We start from the raw sequence: 21,301 nt of genomic DNA, 5'->3' as shown, positions 1-21,301 counted from the left end.
AACAAAATAAATAGAATAGTAAATATTACCAGTAAAATAAATAGAGTAATAAATCTGTACAAACATATATACAGGTGCTGTGGGGAGGGGAAGGAGGTAGGGCGAAGGGGAGGAAGAGGAAAAAGGGGGCTCAGTCTGGAAAGGCCTCTTGGAGGAGGTGAGCTCTCAGTAGGGCTTTGAAGGGAGGAAGAGGGTTGTAGGGGTTAGGGAGAAAGAGAGGGGTATGAAACACCTAGGTCCAGGGGAACCATTTTGAATTTTGAATTTGGGAGCTGGACACTTAGTTCCCTCTGGGCCTTTAGTGGGGGACAGAGGGGCCCCTCTCCCAGGAATCAGGGTAATAAATAAACTTCTCTCAGCTGCCCTTTTCTGCTTCTTTGCAGGGAGAAACGGGACTGGAAGGAGACAGCGGCCCTCCTGGACCTCCTGGATTGAAGGTAAAGCTCGTTCTTGGGGGACGTTGAGAGGCAGAGGCATTTCAAAGGCCGGACTTAGACTGGGCCAAGTGGGCCAGTTACCTTCTTCTGAAGCTGTGGTCCTCCCCTCTTCTGGGGAGCGCTCTGGGGGCAATTTCTACTATACCGGCAGGTGCTGCTCTGTATCTTATTTTCTTGGAACTCTGAGTAGGTCACGCCTCAGAGCAGGTTTCCACTCTGAGCAAAAGACAGGTGTGTCCTGTCTCAGTTGCTACCCCTGGAGGGAATTCACTCACCTCACTGCATCCATCCTGACATAACAGTGATAATTGTAATAACTGTGATATTTTTTAAGCACTTAGTGTATGCGCTTAACTGCACTGTACTTGTATACCAAACTAAGAATTGGAGTAGATAAAAGATTGAGATAAAAGTAGATAAAAGATTGGAGAAGCAGCTTGGCTCAGTGTGAAGGGCTCGGTCATGGATTCGAATCCCAACTCAGCCACTTGTCAGCTGTGTGACCTTGGGCAAGCCACTTAACTTATCTGTGCCTCAGTTACCTCATCTGTAAAATGGGAATTAAGACTATGAGCCCCACGTGGGACAACTTGATCACCTTGTATCCTCCCCAGCACTTAGAACAGTGCTTTGCACAGAGTAAGAACTTAACAAATACCAATATTATTATTATTATTATTATTATTATTATTATTATTGTGTGATTAGACACAGTCCCTGTCATACATGGAGAATAGGTACTTCATCCCCATTTTACAGATGAGAAAACTGAGGCACAAGGCAGTTAGGAGACTTGCTCATGGATACACAGCAGACAAGAGGCAGAGCAGAGATTATTCTTTCATTAATTCAATCATATTTATTGAGCACTTACCATGTGCAGAGCACTGTACTAAGCATTTGGGAGAGTACAGTGCTTCCAGCACTTGGGACAGTCCCTGGCACATAGTAAGCACATAACAAATACTATTATTATTATTATTATTACAATATAACAATAGACACATTCCCTACCCACAACGAGCTTACTGTCTAGAGGGATTAGAAGCTTGTGGCAGCCCTGACAGCTGCCCCTACAGCAAGTGTAGCAACCGGATTCCCATCTGGGACAGCCGTCTTGAGGCTCAGCTCCAGCCAAAAGCTGCTGGGTCCTTTTAGAGAAGTCACCAACTTCTGAGACTCTCCATTGCCTCGTTGGCTCTCCCCAATCTCGGGTTCATTTCCCGCTGCCCTCTTTGGAGGCTTAGACGTTATCATTGCTTGCCCCATACCCTGTTCTGAAAGCAGGTGGGTTCCCAGTGGGCACTGGCCACCTGCCACCTAAAACTCCCTCATCTTTCAAATATTTCCAGTGGTTTCTGTAACTTTAAAGGGGTGAAGCCCGCCCCCAGCCCACCAAAAATCTGCCCAGCTTTGAGCTGCCATGATCCATCCCAGAATCAACGAGGCGGCCTGGAGCTCAATCCTCGCCTCTGCCACAAACCGTTGGCTTCAGTTTCTCCATGCGTAAATTGGGAGATAGATGCTGCCTACCCCATGAGCATGCTGGGAGGGTGAATGCCATGGAACGGTAACCCGCTTTTAGCTCCCCAAATGAAAAAATCGCTCAGTGCCATTATTTTCTTGACAAATTTTCAGTATCCCAAATTCTTCCTGCTGATGCTGCTGCATCTGGATCCTGAGCTGCAGGACAGGCCCCACTCCTACTGATATGCTGAGCCTCACGGCCTCTTCTTCCCTTCTCCCCTGCCTAGGGTGCAGTCCCTACCCCCATCCTAGCATGGCCAAAACCACCCCCACGTGATTCCTGAACTGACCCTGATCTTTGTCCCTGCTCACACCCCACCCCCTCCACCCAACCCAGGACTGTTCTTGATCCTTATCCCTGGAAGGGAATACACAAGTCCCTCAAGGCCTTTAGGATGGTGCAGACATTTCTTATCTGCTGCTACTGGACCCTAAATGATAAGCGGGTCTGTCATCTCTGGACCTCCCCCCCCGCCCCCCCCACCCCAGGCTCCACCACCATCCCTCTCGCTCCCAAGATTCCCAAATGCCAGCTGCATCCGTCCTCTCATCCTCCCATCCAAGACCTCTGCCCCCTGGACGACAGGCTGATCTTGCTTCCTCCCTCCCTGAGAGCTGCTGCCTCTCTGCTCCTCCTTCCCTTTAAGGTGGAGGTCCACCTACCTGCTGCATTCCATGTGTTGAGACCCATGACCCCAGGCCCACCTTGTCCCAGGGACATTTGTTCCTAGAGGCAGGAGACGTGAGGCCCACCACTGAACTCTCCTGCAGAGTCAGGGTAGGGGGAGACCTCGGAATGCAGCACAAGGAGGCAGACAGAATCAATCACGAAATTTCCTGGAGCCAGATTGAGGGTTGGAATCCTCAGCGTCTCAGTCCGTGGCCCCAAGCCCTGAGGCCGTATGTCTTCCTCTGGTATCTCAGGCGTTTCCGACTCTTGTCGGAATCAGAAGCCTGAAATCCAAACTGAAGGCTCCAGACGCAGAGGCCTAGAACAGCAGCAGGTTGGAACTCCCCAGCTTCATCCCATTGGCATCTCAGAAGGCCCTTTTCTCTGGAGTCTCAGCCAAATTGGGTCACCTTACCCCAGCATGCTGGGAGTTGGGGTGGAGGATCGAACTCCCCCACCAACATAGCTTCTGCATCTGGGGAGGGTTTTGGTCCCTCTCTCCAAGCCCCCAAGAGCATTCTAGCCTCTCAACTTACCTCCTAAGCAGGATCCAAGAGACCTGCTGTGGGAAGAACTCTGAGCTTCTTTGGCCACGAGGTCAGAGTCATCCCCTTTTGTTATTACCCGACATCTTCATGCTAATCAATCAACCAGGCAGTGGTATTTATTGAGCGCTTACCACGTGCAGAGCACTGTACTAAGCACTTGAGACAATACAATAGGAAAGAGTTGGTAGGCACGACCCCTGTCCCCCAGGAGCTCATAGTCTACAGTCCAGCCTGGACTTGTTTTATTTTTGCCTTTGAAAATGTCTGCAGTTTAGAAATGCCTTTCCTGAGGCAGAGGCTCCCCCAGGTCCCTGCTCACCCCACAAACCCTGCATGGCTCTGAGCCCTGAAGTCTTCTCCTTGGATTGCTTCCCAGATTCAGCCTTTTACTATCCTGCTTATTCACCATTTGGTCCTTCTCTAGAGCTTGGGCTGTGGCCCAGAAGGACAACCTCCCTCCCTCTCCATCAGGGCAGCATTCCAGCCTGTTCTCTCCATCCTGGGCCGTCCATTGGCCCACTTGCTCTTTCTCTTGCCATCAGGTCCTTGACTAGATTACTTCCATCTGTGTATCACCCCATCTGCTACTTTCTTCCTCAATCCCTGAGGCTCTGACCAGGGCCAACCAATCCAGAAAGGACCCCCATTGGCCTGATCCTCCTGGCTGGTCCAGTCTTGTGGTGGTGGAAATCAATTCAGTTGATTCAAGACCCAGCTCAGGCCATCATGTCGAGAGATTGCCATTTTACCCAACACCCTAAAGAATGAGTCCAGCCAGAGATTCCAAACTGTGACCCTCCCCAAAGCAAGTCTTCCCCTCCTGAAAGATTAACTTCCCCCAAGAGATGGTGCAAAGGAGAAAACATGGACTTCCAGAGATGAAAGATCAATCAATCAATCAATCAATCGTATTTATTGAGCACTTACTGTGTGCAGAGCAATGTACTAAGCGCTTGGGAAGTACAAGTTGGCAACAAATAGAGACAGTCCCTATCCAACAGTGGGCTCACAGTGTAGAAGGGGGAGACAGAGAACAAAACCAAACGTATTAACAAAATAGAATAGATATGTACAAGTAAAATAAATAAATAAATAAAACTTCAAGCAGTCAACCAACCCAGGCTCTGTTCAGGGCATGCCTCTTCTTTAAACATTCAAGTGTCTTTCTAAGACTGTGGGCCTTTTTTTTTTTTTTTGCTATTCTTTTGACTTTGGACGAATTTGTTGTTTTAGTTGTCTTTAAAAAGCCTTCCATTGGGCCATTCCTCTGATATGGGTATTTAAGGACATAAGAAATGACAAACTGGAGCAGACCAATGGTTCATCCAGCCAAAGGTTCTGTCTAAGACAGGGGCACCTAAAGCTGCTTGGAAGAACAGTGTAATCATTCTCTTTCTTGATGTCCAACAACTGGTTTTCCCTCAAGTAACCCTTAATGAACTTAATGTCCACAGATCTATTTAAACCTTTCTTGAACCTTCCAGTATCCCAAACTTTCCCTATAGAAACATGTTAGGGAAACCATTCCACGAATTTATCCAAACCCACCTTGAACCAGCTGGTATTTTTGGCCTGCACAATTTCCTATGGAAATGAGTTCCACAGCTTGACCATTGGCCGGGGGGAGAAGTGTTTCCTTGTGTTTGTTCTCAAGCTCTATCAGGTCCCCCCTTTCCCTAGTGCAGTGGGGTTTGGGGAAGACTTCTGTGTTGACCCTGAATACACCCTTTTTGACTAGCCATCCTCAATCCTGTCCTCTCCCAGCCACCACCTTTCCTGATGGTTTCTTGACTTTTAAGACCGTTTTCTGGTCGACCCTGGCCAGGACCATTCTGTTTTGCTGTCTGTCTCCCCCTTCTAGACTGTGAGCCTGTTATTGGGTAGGGACCGTCTCTATATGTTGCCGACTTGTACTTCCCTAGTGCTTAGTTCAGGGCTCTGCACACAGTAAGCGCTCATTAAAAACGATTGAATGAATGAATGAATGACTTGGCATTGGTGCCTCGTCAGCCCATGAGACTGATCTACATTGGACTGTCATATCTGCCACTTCTGGGTGCTGCCAAGGAAAACAGCCCTACAATTTACAGTGCCAAGAGCTAAGCTACCCCCACAGTCCAAGATGGCAGTCCCACACCCCACCCCAAACACACACACACACACACACACACACACACACACACACACACACACACACACACACACTCACTCACAAAGCACCCCAGAGCCCTTGGACTCCAGAAATCAGAAGATGCTGGTAACAGCATCATGGTGGAATTTTGGTGAGCTGCAGGTCAGAACTTCTCTGCCCGTGAGTGGGTTCTTTAGAGTTCAGTACAGGAGGAGAGGGTTGGAGATCTGTCCGTCCTTCCTTCCCCATCTTATGGCAGAGGAATTCTCCCATTCTGGCCAAGGACATTTAAAAATAACTATCTTTATTATTTCATTTCCTCCGTCGGCAAGGACGGTACGACTCCATATGACTCAGTTCTTGTTTTCCGACCCAGATCATGAAATTGTGGGTTGCCGGGGGCAGACACCCACACGTGTCCCATGTTTCATTAGTCCAGACAAGCTCACATGTTGTGGTTTTTTTTTCCCAGGGAGACAAGGGAGAGCCAGGCCCTGAAGGCGAGAAAGGAGAGAAAGGCAAAGAGGGGCTGAAGGGCATGGAGGGCCCCCCTGGACTTCCCGGAATCACAGGTGTCCGTGTGAGTTTGAGATACTATCGGCCGGGTCTTCCCCCTTCCCACTACCCACCCCGCCATGGCTGTGTACTTCCTGTGTTCCCTTTCAGCTCTAGGCGACCCTGAAGTGGAAATAACATCAAGACTCATAGAGCAGAATTTGAATTTACTTTTTTTAGACTTGATTCTAGCCCTCCTGACAAGGCAGCCTACCAACCAGATAGTTCCTACAATACTCCACTTTTCCTCATTCCTTTAAGAGACTAGTCAGCACAGCTGTAGGTCTAGAAATTCCAGATCTGCTTCCTGGTTTCTGCGTATATTAAATTTGTTATATTGTATCCTCCCAAATGCTTACTCCAGTGTTCTGCACATAGTAAATGCTCAATAAACATCATTGATTGATTGATGGGACTGTTTTTTAAAAATGGTATTTGTTAAGCACTTACTATGTGCCAAGCACTGTTCTAAGTGCCTGAGTAGATACAAATTAATCAAGTTGGAAACAGTCCTTGTCCCATATGGAGCTCACAGTCTTAACCCCCATTTAACAGATGAGATAACTGAGGCACAGAGAAGTGAGCTGACTTGCCCAAGATCACACAGCAGACAAATGGTAGTGCAGGGATTAGAACCCAGGTCCTTCTGACATCCAGGGCCATGCTCTATCCACTAGGTCACACTGCTTCTCAGCAAATTAAGCAGCCATCAATTTAAGTAGACTTGCAGGTAGATTCTAAACATCTAGGGGCACACTGTCCATTTATCCCTGGTCTCAGACTTTTCACTGGCCTCTCCACACCTCTTCTCAAGTTCCCCATATCTTCAAGCTAGGAGAACTACCATTAACTCATGCAGTGTTTCCCACAGAACTGGATTTCCCCGATTGATAGATTAAACACAACATAATTTGAAGAGAGAACAGAGCTTATTTACCTCACTTTAGGCCCTCTAGCTGATTTCCTTCAGACCCGCAGCCTGATTTCTCAGATGCCAAAGCACTTTGAAGTGCTCAAGAGCAAACGGAGACCGGAAGATCCCTGAATCTATAGCAACCACTCTCTCAGGCAGGCAAATTGATAAATGCAAGCATAATTAAAATTAGAATGATATGCATCCCAGCACTTCTTCCAATTCTTGGTGCTCCTCGCATGAGATGCATTAAAGATAGGTCACTGACAAGGGTGGGAAGAACCAGGGAACAAACTGTAGCCCAGTGGACCATTTTTGTGGGTTGATGGATTATCTGCAAGGCTTTTCAAAAGTTCTGGCCCAGAGTCCATCCCTATGTTTTCTGGGAGGTGCATAAGGTCCCAGCATTGAACGAGGATGTGGAGGTTTTCATCCTTCCCACTCCCAGCCTGAGTTCTCTCTCAGCAGCATGGTCTAGTGTAGATAACTGGGTTCTAATCCTGGCTCTGCCAATTGAGCGCTGCATGACCTTGGGCAAGTCACTTCACTTCTCTGTGCCTCAGTTTCCTCAGCTGTAAAATGGGGATGCCTGTTCTCCCTCCTACTTAGACTATGAGCTCCTTGAGGAACAGGGGATTGTGCCCAATCCAATTAACTTGTACCTATCCCAGCACATAGAACAGTGTTTGACAAATAGTAAGCACTTAACAAAAACCATTAAAAAATCTCTCAACCCTCCCAGCCTCACCATCTCTTAACCAGAGGCAGGATACCAGATCTAAGGGGCCAGTGGGCCCAGAGGCCTGGCATCCCTAGAGGCTCTGAGAGGAAAGTCTGAGAGATGTTCCCACGATATCTTGCTCTCCGAATTCTCAGATCAGGCTGAGTTTTCAGCTTGAGACTCGAGGCATCCAATGCACTCTTTGCCCAACACACTTCCTAATGGAGACTGAATCACCTGGTGCTTCTGGTCAAAAACCTTTTAAATTGCCTCTCCGCAATAGTCTGTCCTCTTTATCTTTTTGAGGACATTCTCCAGCTCCACGGTGCCCTGGAATCACCATCCCATTCATTGACTGAGCACCCAGGCTCAGTCTGGGCTGGGGACATCACAAGGAGGAAAAAAGACAAGTTCTCTGGCCCCCAAAGAACTCATGATATCAAGGAGGGAAACAAACCCACTGCAAATATATTTGGCTTCTCAAATGCCAAAAAATGCACTAGCTCTCCACTGAGAAAGGAATACTCAAGATTCAACAACAAAATAAGTCACATCTTGATGTTTTCCAAGGGTGAGTTTAGCTCCAGGCCCACACGGCAGTCTTTTTTGTGGCCAGAACTCTCACCTAAAGACTAATGATATTTCCAGACTCTTATAAGCACCTACCTTCAAGCCCAAGAGTCCTCTACTTGATCTCTGTATGTAGATGGGTCTTCCTCTGTGATACATCCAGGAAGCACTTTGACAATCACAGTTTGGTTTTTACACCAGGTTCTCTGAGTTAGAGATGCTGGGAATGGGGAGGGGGAGGTAGATTTTCCAAATCCCACCTCCTCCTCACTCCTAGCTTTGACATGGAAAGGAAGTCATGCCCCACCTTCCCTTCTATTACACATCCCAGCCACAATGGGCAGGAAAGAGCTCTCTGGAGTCCACTGAAATGTCAGGTTTCTGAAAGGAAAAGGCACCCGCCGATCTAAGAAACAGTAGAACTGAAAAAAATAAAATTTTATGAGCAGTTAGTGGCTGGGAATGTGATGCTTCCGTTGTTTCAAAAAAATATAGATATTGTGAGGCAGCCAAGATACTTATTTTTGCTCAGAAATCATATTTCATTTTTCTAAAAATTCTCCTGCACTGAATGTTTTCCTGCCTCATTCAATCTGTGTTTTTAAGTGCCATTTCTAAATGCCAAACTTCAAAACCCAGCTTGCTTGAGAGCTCTGGGAGAAGTTTAAAGGGCAGAGGTCTCTGATATGGTGTGTGAAGGGGGTTAAGTAGTTTTGGCTTTCCTGTGTTGAACTGGAAAATGTCTTATTGCATTTGCTTTTTATGATCTGAAAATTGTTTTTGTTGCAGTTTTCTTTGTTGACTAGAAAAAATTTCCTCCTATGGTTTAATTATCACCCCAATCTCAACCAAGGGGAATCCCTGCTATACCAGGAGCTAAGAATTCTGGATCCTAATCTATTGCCCTAACAAATGGTCAGATTTCAAGCAACAAATAGCCTGATGAGAATGGTCCATCTAATAGGAATGGTTTCATTCAAAGGGAATGGTTCCATCCAGTGAAGATGGAAGATAGGAATGCTTCCATCCAAATGGACTCTGTGTCATCTAATGGGAATAGTTCTATCCGATGGGAGTGGTTCCATCTGCTGAGGCTTTTTCCACCCAATGGGAATGGTTCCAATCCATTGGGAGTAGTTCGATTCGACGGGAATGGTTCCTTCCAAACAGTTGTCTCATAGCAGTCAATCACCAATCCATCCATTATTGGTCCAGGAAGGAAAGACCCAGCTTGGAGTCAGCCTTGTATCTGGACCTACACACCCCTCCTAACCCGTGTGGTAGGGGTCTATCTCCCAGTGTCCGTGACCATGATTGTCAGGGACTGTATCACTGTCAGCCTCAGCAGCATTGATTGAACACCTAATTGGACAAGGTGCTTGAGAAACATACAAAAGTCTGTGGTTCAATCCATGCTCATCATGTAATTCATTCAGTCATATTTATTGAGCGCTTACTGTGTGCAGAGCACTGTACTAAGCACTTGGAAAGTACAATTTGGCAACATATAAAGTCCCTACCCACCAATGGGCTCAGTCTAGAAGGGGGAGACAGACAGCAAAACAGAACAAGTAGAGAGGTGTCAATACCATCAAAATAAATAGAATTATATATGTTATGAAGAAAACAGTATTACTATGGTATTTATTATTAGTTTGCTGTTTATCAAGCACTTACTGCATTTTAAGGACTAAGCTCTGGGGCAGATACAAGATAATCAGGTCAGACAGATTCCCTGGCCCTCTTGTTGTTCATAGTATAAATAGGAGGCTAATAAATAGCTAATGGAATCCCCATTTATGTGAGGAAGCTGAAGCACAGAGAAGTTAAGTGACTTGCCCAAGATCACACAGCAGGCATCTGGAAGAGCTAAATCCAAGTCCTCTATCTCCTAGGCCCATGCTCTTTCCACTAGGCCACATACAAACCATTGTCAAGGGGGAGAAAATGTGTATAAATATTAGACAGAAGTGAAAAAATAAATTACCAACAAAACTTATAAACCAATAAATCCATCAAGGCTGACATGACTGATGGGACAGGATCACACAGAGGTTTTCCTACCTCTTACCAGGCCCATCTGTGAACCACTGGACCAAACTAAGCCTCCCCACAAGAATCTTCTCCAGTCTCTGTCTCTGTCTCTGTCTCTCTGTCTCTGTCTCTCTCTCTCTCTCTCTCTCTCTCTCTCTCTGTCTTTCTCTCTCTCTGTCTCTGTCTCTCTCTCTTTCTGTCTCATACACACACACGCACATATCCACCCACCAACCCCCTTTTCTCTCTCCCTCCCTTCTTGTTTGGGAAAAGCTGGATGGAAAGATTCTCTCCCTCTTCCCAGGCCATCCCTAAGGGGCCTCCTCCTCCTCCTCTGACAGCTTGGAATCCCTCCCGGTCCTTGAGCCGCAGACCAGAGCCCATCTGTCTCCTGTGGAGTTCCAGGATCCCCCATCCCGGAGAATGGAATTCTCCTGGACCCTCCTCACCCTTCAAACCAGGGTCTTCCTGTGAGACCTCCACCCTCCACACAAAGCCAAGCGACCCCACTCCCGACAGGACTGGTAGCTGTTAGGATTTGCCACTCGGGAAAGGGAAGTCCGGTCCAGCTGGTATTGGTTTAGCAATGATCGGGGGAAGAAACGAGCCAACATCCGATAGAAATCCTTCCTTCTAGACCCATCCTGCCCTGACTCAAACTGAGGAGCCCCTCCCCTTTTCCTTCAAGACAATTTTATTCTCCTTCCCCACTCCCTGCACCCCATGTTAACCCCAGATGGGCTGAATGCAAACACATGTTATGGTACTAGTAGTAGTAGCAGGAGGAGGAGTAGTGCTGAATGCTTGGGAAATATAAAACAAAGACAAGACACATTCCCTTCCCACTAGTAGCTTTCACTAGAACAGGGAAAGCAGATAAAAAATATTTACAAACAGAGTTATCACAACAAATCATTGATCATTCAACATTAATACAAAAGTGCTGAGGATGGGTATAAATTCATAAGTGCTAGAGATGGTTGACGGGTTTATATGAATTAGGGAGCTGGGAATTAATCTGAGAAGACCTGCCAAAGGAGAAGGGATTTTAGGAGGGCTTTGAATGGGGGAAGATCTGTGATCTGCCAGATTTGGAGAGGGTAGAAGTTTCCCCAAATTGTCACTGCAGAAGTTTGCAGTCTACTTATATCCCTTTTGGATGTGTCATCCTCAGTGGTATTTATCTAGTGCTTACTATGTGGAGCACTGCTTTATAAGATATCCTGTTTTACTACTGAAGCATTCCTTCTGCTACCTACCCACTCTTACTGTTTCCTCCCTCTGTAAATTATTTTTGTGTCTGTATCCCTGATGGATTATCAGTTCCTTGAGGGTAAGAATAGTGTCTTCTTTCATTATTATGTATTCCCAAACAGTACATGGCTCCACACTGAGTAAATAGTCAACAAGTACTCTTGTCAGACTAAGAATAATAATAATAACTATGGTATTTGTTAAGCACTTACTAGATGCCAGATACTGTACTAAGCACTGCGGTGGATACAAGCAAATCAGGTTGGACACAGTCCCTGTCCCACATGGGGCTCATAGTCTCAATCCCCATTTTACAGATGAGGTAACTGAGGCACAGAGAAGTGAAGTGACTTGGCCAAGGTCACACACCAGACAAGTGGCAGAGCCAGGATTAGTCCTCCAACTCCGTCATTATGGGTCCAATCCACAGTAGATGATTGTGTCCAAAATGGGTTGCTGCATTTTAAAGCAGATGTAAATACAGATAGAAGCAGCATGACCTAGTGGAAAGAGCACAGGCCTAAGAGTCAGGGGACCTGGGTTCAGTTGTATTTATTGAGTGCTTACTATGTACAGAGCACTGTACTAAGCACTTGGGAGAGTACAATACAGTGAACCTGTCCACAATGAGCTTACAGTCTAGAAGGGGAGAGACTGACATTACAGATATAATCAAAAGTGCTGTGGGGATGGGCAAGGGGAGATGAACAAAGGGAGTAAGTGAGGGCGACGCAGAAGGGAGTGGGAGAAGAGGAAAGGGGGATGTAGTCAAGGAAGTCCTCTTGGAGGAGATGCGCCCTCATTAAGACTTTGAAAGGGGAGGAGAGTAATTGTCTGTCGGATTTAAGGAGGGAGGGGTTTCCAGGTAGAGGCAAGACGTGGGCGAGGGGTCAGCAGCGAGATAGGTGAGATCAAGGCACAGTGAGAAGATTGTGTGACCTTGAGCATATCACTTATCTTCTCTGTGCCTCAGTGTCCTCAACTGTAAATGGAGATGCCGTACCTGATTTCCCTCATACTTAGACAATGAGTCCCATGTAGGACCCAACACTGAGTATAGTGTTCTGCACAGAGTAAGAGCGTAATAAGGATTGTATCTCCCCTAGCACTTAAAACATTGCATGTCACAAAGTAAGCACTTAGTAACAAATACCATAATAATAATAAAAGTTGGAAAAAGTCCCAGGGAAAAGTGACAAAAATGATGGAAAAGTTGGAGAATGGGATTGCTGAGGAAAGTTTAAAGGGATTTGGATGGGTTAACCTGGACAGCTAAGTAGTGAACTTTAGAACTTGAGAAGTAGTATGGCCTAGTGGATAGAGCCTGAGATTGAGAGTCAGGCACAAAGTAAGTGTTCAATAAATATGATTGATTGATTGATTGATTGATTAACAAATACAATTAAGCAAACAGATGTGGGGACTCTAAGGTGGCAAGAAAATCTACAGTAATGCTATGCACTAGTTTGATTTGATGTTTCACCTGGGCTCTCTCTGGGTGAATGGGCTTATTGGAAAGAGAGTGGCTCAGTGGCAAGAGCCCGGGCTTGGGAGTCAGAGGTTGTGGGTTCTAATCCCGGCTCCGCCACTTGTCGGCTGTGTGACCTTGGGCAAGTCACTTAACTTCTCTGGGCCTCAGTTGCCTCATCTGTAAAATGGGGATGAAGACTGTGAGCCCCATGTGGGACAACCTAATTACCTTGTGTCTACCCCAGCGCTTAGAACAGTGCTTCACACATAGTAAGCACTTAACAAATACCACTATCATCATCATCATGTCCATTCAAGCTGCTGAAGGGTGCACTTTTCTTATAAAAATAAACAATAATAATAACTGTTGTATTTGTTAAACACTTACTTTGTGCCAAGCATTGTTCTAAACACTGGTGTAGAGACAAGGTGATCAGGTCACACATAATCCCTGCCCCACATGGGGCTCATGGAGTTAATAGGAGAGCAAACAGGTATTGAATACCCATGTTACAGATGAGGAAACTGAGGCATAGAGTAGCTAAGCTACTTGCCGAAGGCCACAACGGCTGAACTAGGATTAGAACACAAGTCTTTGGGCCTGCTTCTGTTCCAGCTGTCTCTCTGATGAACTAACATTTCCCTTATTGGCTGTACCTGCAATATATTGTGTGAAATTCCTGTTCCGCTGACCAGATTCCTGTTCTGAAGGCCCCTCTTACTTGGGCACTTTGCACTTTAGCTGTAGACTAACACTATGCCACTGGGTGACTACCTCTTTTGGGGCCCTGGAAGAATAACCTGGGGAGATGTGCCGTTGATCTCCTGGGCGTGCCCTGATATCCCCCAGAGAAGTGGGGGTGGGACAGGTCCGGGGAACCCCTTTGGTACTGAGACCTCATTGCTCTATGGATTTAACTTGTACTTCCCAAGAGCTTAGTACAGTGCTCTGCACACAATAAGCGCTCAATAAATACGATTGATTGATTGATTTCTGCTGTCCCTTAGGGTCCCGAAGGCAAACCAGGCAAGCAAGGTGAAAAGGGCCGGACAGGACCAAAGGTAGGTCAGTGCCTCCTCCCTCCTGCCACCTGTGCTGTGCTGGCACTACCCAGGACAGACAGACGCTGGCTTCTGGGGCCTTGCTGCATCCCAGCTCCATGCACTTCCTTCTCTTCCACAGGGCGCCAAGGGGTATCAAGGGCACCTAGGTGAAACTGGCGCTCCTGGAGGACCTGGGCCAACTGGCACGCAAGGCCTTAAAGGCTCCCGAGGTACCCTGGGACCGACGGTGAGGACAGACCCACCACATGGTTACTTGGACCCCAGCCCCGCCTGGACCCCAGGCAAGGGGGTGGGAACACCCCTCCCTCCTCCTGTCCACTGACCCATGGGTGAAGGGTGGGCATAGTTGGAGAGGAGTGAGCTTAGTTTGCAGGAATCATTATAAGGCTGGAGCCAGTTGGGGTTTTAATGAGGGTTAAACCCAGCTGCCATGGCTATCTCTGCAGTTGGTGTCCATCTCCCTGTTAAGAATGCAACTGGTGGTGGGAATGAGGTGAGTATTTCAAGGGTGGGGCCAGGAGTGAGCCCTCCTCCCTCACTTAGGGTATTCCAGATGCCGAAAAGCTTCACCTATACCCCACAGATGATTCAGATTTTTGTCAAACTAGCTGAACTGAGGATTGCCTACTCTTCAAACTTCCTTTTGTGAATTGAAATAGAGCAAAAACAACCCTCCCAGATAGTTCTGATGGATCTGGAACTGGACCGAAAGCATCCAGATCTTTGGAGGAAATATAAAGGGGCCCTGAATCCAGTTGGTTTTGCCTTCTGACCCCTAGGGGAAGGGAAGAAGGGGAATGAGTGGATAACAATGAAGGGAGAAAAGGCAGAGAGAGAAAGGAGAAGCTATCCCCCAGAGTCCCAACCCTGTAGTCAGATCAGGGTCCCTCCAGCCCCTTCTGGCTGCTGACCTGCGGCTAGTCTAATGAATGCCAGCGGAGCAGGTGTGAGTGGTCAGAAAGGAGGTGTTTGCTACAGCCCTCTGGGTGGATCCTGCTGCCTGCTTGACGGGGTCCAGAATCTATCCCTGGGGCTTCAGCTCATAGCGGGCCCTGCTGCCCACTATGCTCAGCCTGGAAAGCCCAGGACCCCAGGTGCTGGACCTGGGGACGCTCAGCCCATGACTCTGGACTATCTTGAGGCTTGGCAGTTTCCAAAAAGTGCTCAGGAGCACCGAGCCCCAGAAGGAAAGAGCAGCAGGTCTCAGTCGTGTACTCTTACCCAGTTCCTGGTGGAAAGAGCTGGGGGCAATGGAGGGAAATTTTCCATCCATACAGCTACAGGGGTGGGCCCCAGCCTGAGGCCCAACAGCCAGAAAGAGACTAGAGCTATTTGAGTGCTAAGAAGCTTCCAGACAGCTGCAGAATGTCTGCCAGCCTCACCCCATGGCAGGAAAGGAAATGGGGAAGATTGTGGTGCCCCTAAAGTCCGACTATTTTCACCAAGAAAACTGCGGGATTCTCCTTTGCCCAAAGTCCCGCACAGTCAGCCCCTGGGCCAGGAGGGTGAGGGCTGCTGCAGCCATGTGTCTGCTGGGTTCCCCCGTAGGGGTTCAAAGGAGAGGCTGGATCTGGTCTTGTTCCCTGCAAGCTGCAGGCAGGAGGTTCTCTGGCCCAGTGGGTCCCTGACTGAAGAATTCTTACTTCTCTCTGGTTGCCTTTCTAGGGAGCTCCAGGGCGGATGGGAGCCCAAGGAGAACCAGGATTGCCCGGTTATGATGTAAGATGCCATTTTAAAACTTGAACTCTTCCAATGTTCCTCAGTCAATCGATTGTATTTATAGAGCCCTTACTGTGTGCAGAAAGCTATAGTAAGCACTTGGAAGAGTGCAATATAACAATAAACAGACACATTCCCTACCCACAGTGAGCTTTCAGTCTAGAGGGGGAGACAGACATTAATATAAATAAATAGATTACAGGTATGTATATAAGTGCTGGGGGGCTAAGGAGAAGGGAGCAAGTAAGGGTGACGCAGAGGGAGTGGGAGAAGAGGAATGGAGGGCTTAGTCAGGGGAGGCCTCTTGGAATAGATGTGCCTTCAATAAGACTTTGAAGTGGGGGAGAGTAACTGTCTGTCGGATATGAGGAGGGGGGGCATTCCAGGCCAGAGGCAGAATATGGGCAGTGTGGTTCAGTGGAAAAGAGCACAGGCTTTGGAGTCAGAGATCATGGGTTCAAATCCCAGCTCCGCCAATTGTCAGCTGTGTGACTTTGGGCAAGTCACTTAACTTCTCTGTGCCTCAGTTACCTCATCTATAAAATGGGGATCAAGACTGTGACCCCCCCGTGGGACAACCTGATCACCTGGTAACCTCCCCAGTGCTTAGAACAGTGCTTTGCACATTGTAAGCGCTTAATAAATGCCATCATTATTATTATTATTTTATGGGCGAGAGGTCGGCAGCAAGATAGATGAAATCAAGGTACACTGAGAAGGTCGGAAGGAGCTGAAGGGTCATACTGTACCAGGAATCTTCCATCCATTCATCCATACTGTCAGTTTCAGCAAGGAGTCGTCCCCCGGGGAGCTGGCCCTCCATCTCTATCTCCCTGCAAGGCTCCGAGGAAGAATCAATCAATCACTAGCTTTTATTGAGTACTTAATAAATACTAGAAGCTTTCAGGAGGTGTGGGGCAGGGTTTGGTGGTTTGGAGGGAAATTGACTGCTAATTTTGTAGCCTTGTACTCCCCCAAGCAGTTAATACAGTGATCTGCACATAGTAAGTGCTCAGTAAATACCATTGATTGACTGATCGATTGGAGAGAGGAAGGAGTTCTCTGCAGGGGAGAAGTGGGGTGTGGTGAGTTGAAGATGGGAGTCACAAGTTAAAGGGGAGGTTGTGAGCAGAGATCTAAGAGAGGACAGGAAGAGAAGAGGGAAATGCATGGAGGGCCTTGAATTCAATGGCTCAGGGTTTGTGTTCTGTGGGAAAAGAAAGCAGGAGGTTTCAGAGGAAGGGGAAGGATGTGTTCTAAATGATGTCTTAAGAAGAGAACAAACAGCTAGCTCTATATTGGATAGACAGAAGAGGGGAGAGGCTGGAGGCAGTGGGCCCAATAGGCAGGCTGTTGCGGTAATCCAGCCAGAAGGTGTCCAAGGGCTTGAACCAGGACTTGGCTGTAAGTGTGGAGAGGAAGAGGCAAATCCAAGAAATATTATAGAGGAAGGACTAGCAGCATTTAATAGTAACGGGGTTTATTTAGCACTTACTGTTTGCAGAGCACAGTACTAAGCATTGGAAAAGAACACACAAGTGGGAATTAGCCACAGTCCCTGTTTCTTGGGAGTTAGCACCAGAACAAAAGTGGGAAGAGAAGCAGTGTGGCCCAGTGGAAAGAGCATGGGCCTGGGGGCCAGAAAACCTGGGTTCTATTCACAGCTCAGCCACTTGTCTGTTGTATGAACTTGGGCAAGTCACTTCTCTCTGCCTCAGTTTCTGCATCTGTAAAATGGAGATTAAGACCATGAGCTTCTTGTGGGACACGGACTGTGTCCAACCAGAATAGTGTGTATCTACCCCAGCACTTAGTTCAGTGTCTGGCTGACAGAAAGTGCATAATAAATACCATTTTAAAATATAAAGGTAAATGTGAGCGGGGAAGAGTGAGCCCGCTGTTGGGTGGGAACCGTCTCTATATGTTGCCAACTTGTACTTCCCAAGCGCTTGGTAGAGTGCTCTGCACACAGTAAGCACTCAATAAATATGATTGAATGAAAAGATGACACCACTATGAGCTCTGGGACTGGGAGATGATGGTGTTTTTGATTTGATGGAACTATTAGAAAGAGGAGAAGGTTAAGGAGGAAAGTTGAGGAGTTCAACTTTTGCTATATGGAGTTTAAGGTGATAGCAGGTCATACAGGTGGAGATGCCCCAAAGACAGGAGGTACTACAAGATGAAACTCCTGACCATTGTTTTAAGGGCACTCTTCTCACTTCACTCTCTCCTCCCACTATCCCTCAGCTCACACTCTTCATTCCAAAAAAAAGCAGTGTGGTTCAGTGTAAAGAGCACGGGCTTGGGAGTCAGAGGTCGTGGGTTCTAATTCTGGCTCCACCACTTGCCAGCCGTGTGACTTTGGGCAAGTCATTTAACTTATCTGTGCCTCAGTTACCTCATCTGTAAAATGGGATTTAAGACTGTGAGCCCCAGGTGGGACAACCTGATTACCTTGTATACCTCAGCGCTTAGAACAGTGCTTTGCACATAGTAAGTGCTTAACAGATGCCATTATTATTATTACTATTATTCCAAACCAACTTCCTGATAAAGGCCTCTTTTCTCACTCTCCCTTCTGCACGGTCTATCCACTTGGATCTGTGACCTACAGGCATTTGATATTCACCCCACCCTAACCCCGCAGCATGCATTCATTCATTCAATCATATTTATTGATCACTTACTGTGTGCAGAGCACTGTACTAAGTGCTCGGGAAGTACAAGTTGGCAACATATAGAGACGGTCCCTACCCAACAACGGGCTCACAGTCTAGAAGGGGGAGACAGACAGCAAAACAAAACATATTAACAAAATAAAATAAATAGAATAGTAAATATGTACAAGTAAAATAGAGTAATAGATCTGTACAAAAATATATACAGGTGCAGTGGGGAGGGGAAGGAGGTAGGGCGGGGGGATGGGGAGGGGTAGAGGAAGGAGGGGGCTCTGTCTGGGAAGGCCTTCTGGAGGAGGTGAGCTCTCAGTAGGGCTTTGAAGGGAGGAAGAGAGGTAGCTTGGCAGATGTGCAGAGGGAGGGCATTCCAGGCCAGGAGGAGGATGTGGGCCGGGGATCGATGGCAGGACAGGCGAGAACGAGGCACAGTGAGGAAGTTAGCGGCAGAGGAGTGGAGGGTGCGGGCTGGGCTGTAGAAGGAAAGAAAGGAGTTGAGGTAGGAGGGGGCGAGGTGATGGAGAGCCTTGAAGCTGAGGGTGAGTAGTTTTTGCCTGATGTGTAGGTTGACTGGTAGCCACTGGAGATTTTTGAGGAGGGGAGTAACATGCCCAGAGCATTTCTCCACAGATGATCCGGGCAGCAGTGTGAAGTATAGACTGAAGTGGGGAGAGACAGGAGAACGGGAGGTCAGAGAGGAGGCTGATGCAGTAATCCAGTCGGGATAGGATGAGAGATTGAACCAGCAGGATAGCGGTTTGAATGGAGGGGAAAGGGAGGATCTTGGCGATGTTGTGGAGGTAAGACCGGCAGGTTTTGGTGACGGATTGGATGTGAGGGGTGAACGAGAGAGCAGAGTCGAGGATGACACCAAGGTTGCGGGCTTGTGAGATGGGAAGGATGGCAGTGCCATCTACAGTGATGGGAAAGTCAGGGAGAGGACAGGGTTTGGGAGGGAAGCTAAGGCATTCAGTCTTGGACATATCTATGTACATATCTTTAAATTATATAGCATAAATGACCTATTTATATTAATGTCTGTCTTCCCCTCTAGACTGTGAGCCCCAGTTTGGACACAGACTGTGTCCAACCTGATTAGCTTGGATCTATCCCAGTGCTTAGTACAGTGCCTGGGACATAGTAAACATTTAATAAATACAATTTAAAAATAAATAAAAGAGCCTCTGTAGCAGGAAGCATCTTGATCGAGTGGGAAATTCAAAGAACTGAGAGGCCAGAGGCCAGGGTTCACGTCCAGGCTCTGCCCCCAATGTTGAACAAGTAATTTCATATCTCTATTCCTTCAGCCCCAAATGGGCATCATCAATCCTGCCCCCCATGTCAGTTAAGCTCAGCCAGTCAATTGTATTTATTGGGTGGTTACTGTGTGCAGAGCACTGTACTAGGCACTTGGGAGTGTACAATATAACAGATGCATTCCCTGCCACAGTGAGCTGTCAGTCTACGGGGGAGACAGATATTAATATAAATAAATAAATTACAGATATGTGCATAAGTGCTGTGGGGCTGGGAGGGGAGTTGAATAAAGAGAGCAAGTCAGGGTGATGCAGAAGTTAGTTGAAGGATAGGTGACATGGAAGTGCTGCGTCCATTCAAGAAATGTGTAGGATCATGATTTAAATTGATTAATCAATGGAATTTAGTGAGCACTACTGTGTGCACATTACTGTACTAAGCTCTTGGGAGACTACAATGAGCAACAGCATGGCCTAGTGGATAGATCACAGGCCTAGGAGTCAGAGGACTTGAGTTCTAACCCCAGCTCTACCACTTGTCTGCTGTGTGACCTGGGGCAACTCACTTCACTTCTCTGGGCCTCAGTTTTCTCAACTGCAAAATGGGGATTCAGTACCGGTTTTCCCTCCTACTTAGACTGTGAGCCTCATGTGAGACAAGGACTGTGTCCAACTTGATTATCTTGTACCTACCCACCTACCCCAGGACGTAGTACAGTGCCTGGCACAAAGTAAGCGCTTAACAAATACCATTAAAAAGCAAAAATGCAACAGAGTTGGTAGGCATGTTCCCTGCCCACAAGAAGCTTAAAGTCTAGAGGAAGGAGACAGACATTAAAGTAATTTACGAATATGTTCGTAAGTGCTGTGGGCCTGAGGGTGGAGTGAATATCAAAGGGCTAAAGGTACAGATCCAGGTTCAGAGGTGACGCAGGTGAGAGAGAGAGGGGGGGAAATGAGGCTTAGTCAAGGAAGGCCTCTTGGAAGAGACATATTTTAGGAGGGTTTTGAAGGTTGAGAGAGTGGTGGTCTGTCTGGTTGAAGTGGGAGGGAGTTTTAGGCCAGAGAGAGAACATGGGCAAGAGATCGGTGACGAGAAAGACCAGACTGAAGTACAGTGAGTAGTTTGGCATTAGAGGAGCGAAGTATGTGTGCTGGATTCTATCAGGAAGTCAGCAAGAAATGATCGTTGTCTCCTGCTTGGCAGGTTCTGGCTCTGGATGAGGACACTCACCTTGATTTGTCTCTCTTGCCTCCAGGGACACAAAGGATTTCTGGGACCCATCGGCCCCCCAGGCCCCAAAGGCGAGAAGGTAAGGCCACACACACATCCCTGCCCCGTAGGACCACAGCCCAGCCTCCGGTTCAAACATCCATACTCCTAAACTGACAATTCCTCACCCCTACCCCTCTGTGGTACAGCCACTCAGGCAAACAGAGAATGAAAAAGATCTTCAGCATGCACTACAGAGGCTTTTGCATCAAGCCCCTGGACAAACAAACGCGGCCCTCCCCAAGACGCCACTCAGGCTCTCTCTCTAAGGGAGAGAAAGGAAGAGTCCACCCAGGGCCAGGGGCCCAAGAGCAGCTGCTAGTCACCTGGACTGCCCCAGGGCAGGAAGGGCTGTCTTGCCTGGGGGACTAGGCCAGATCCAAACTCCACCGAACAGGGGTTGGAGGTGGGGGGGGAATTGCTAGCCAACTTGGCCCGCAGACGTGCAGAAATCAGCAAGGTTTTCCTGCAGGAGAGCCA

At 47.5% G+C, this 21,301-nt stretch overlaps 1 protein-coding gene across 1 annotated transcript in view; it reads left to right on the top strand.

Moving 5' to 3' along the window:
• COL27A1 (collagen type XXVII alpha 1 chain) overlaps positions 1-21,301 on the top strand; it is a 222,490-nt gene that overhangs the window by 171,159 nt on the left and 30,030 nt on the right. The window contains exons 36-41 of the mRNA XM_038745686.1: positions 384-437; positions 5,786-5,893; positions 13,839-13,892; positions 14,014-14,121; positions 15,561-15,614; positions 20,808-20,861. Coding sequence (XP_038601614.1) covers positions 384-437; positions 5,786-5,893; positions 13,839-13,892; positions 14,014-14,121; positions 15,561-15,614; positions 20,808-20,861 — 432 coding nt within the window. The remainder of the gene's footprint in view (positions 1-383; positions 438-5,785; positions 5,894-13,838; positions 13,893-14,013; positions 14,122-15,560; positions 15,615-20,807; positions 20,862-21,301) is intronic.

This window comes from Tachyglossus aculeatus, chromosome 4 (assembly GCF_015852505.1).
Source record: "Tachyglossus aculeatus isolate mTacAcu1 chromosome 4, mTacAcu1.pri, whole genome shotgun sequence".
Classification (NCBI taxonomy): domain Eukaryota; kingdom Metazoa; phylum Chordata; class Mammalia; order Monotremata; family Tachyglossidae; genus Tachyglossus; species Tachyglossus aculeatus.
The sequence above is the reverse complement of the archived record's forward strand: the minus strand, read 5'-3'. Positions and strand labels throughout refer to the sequence as shown.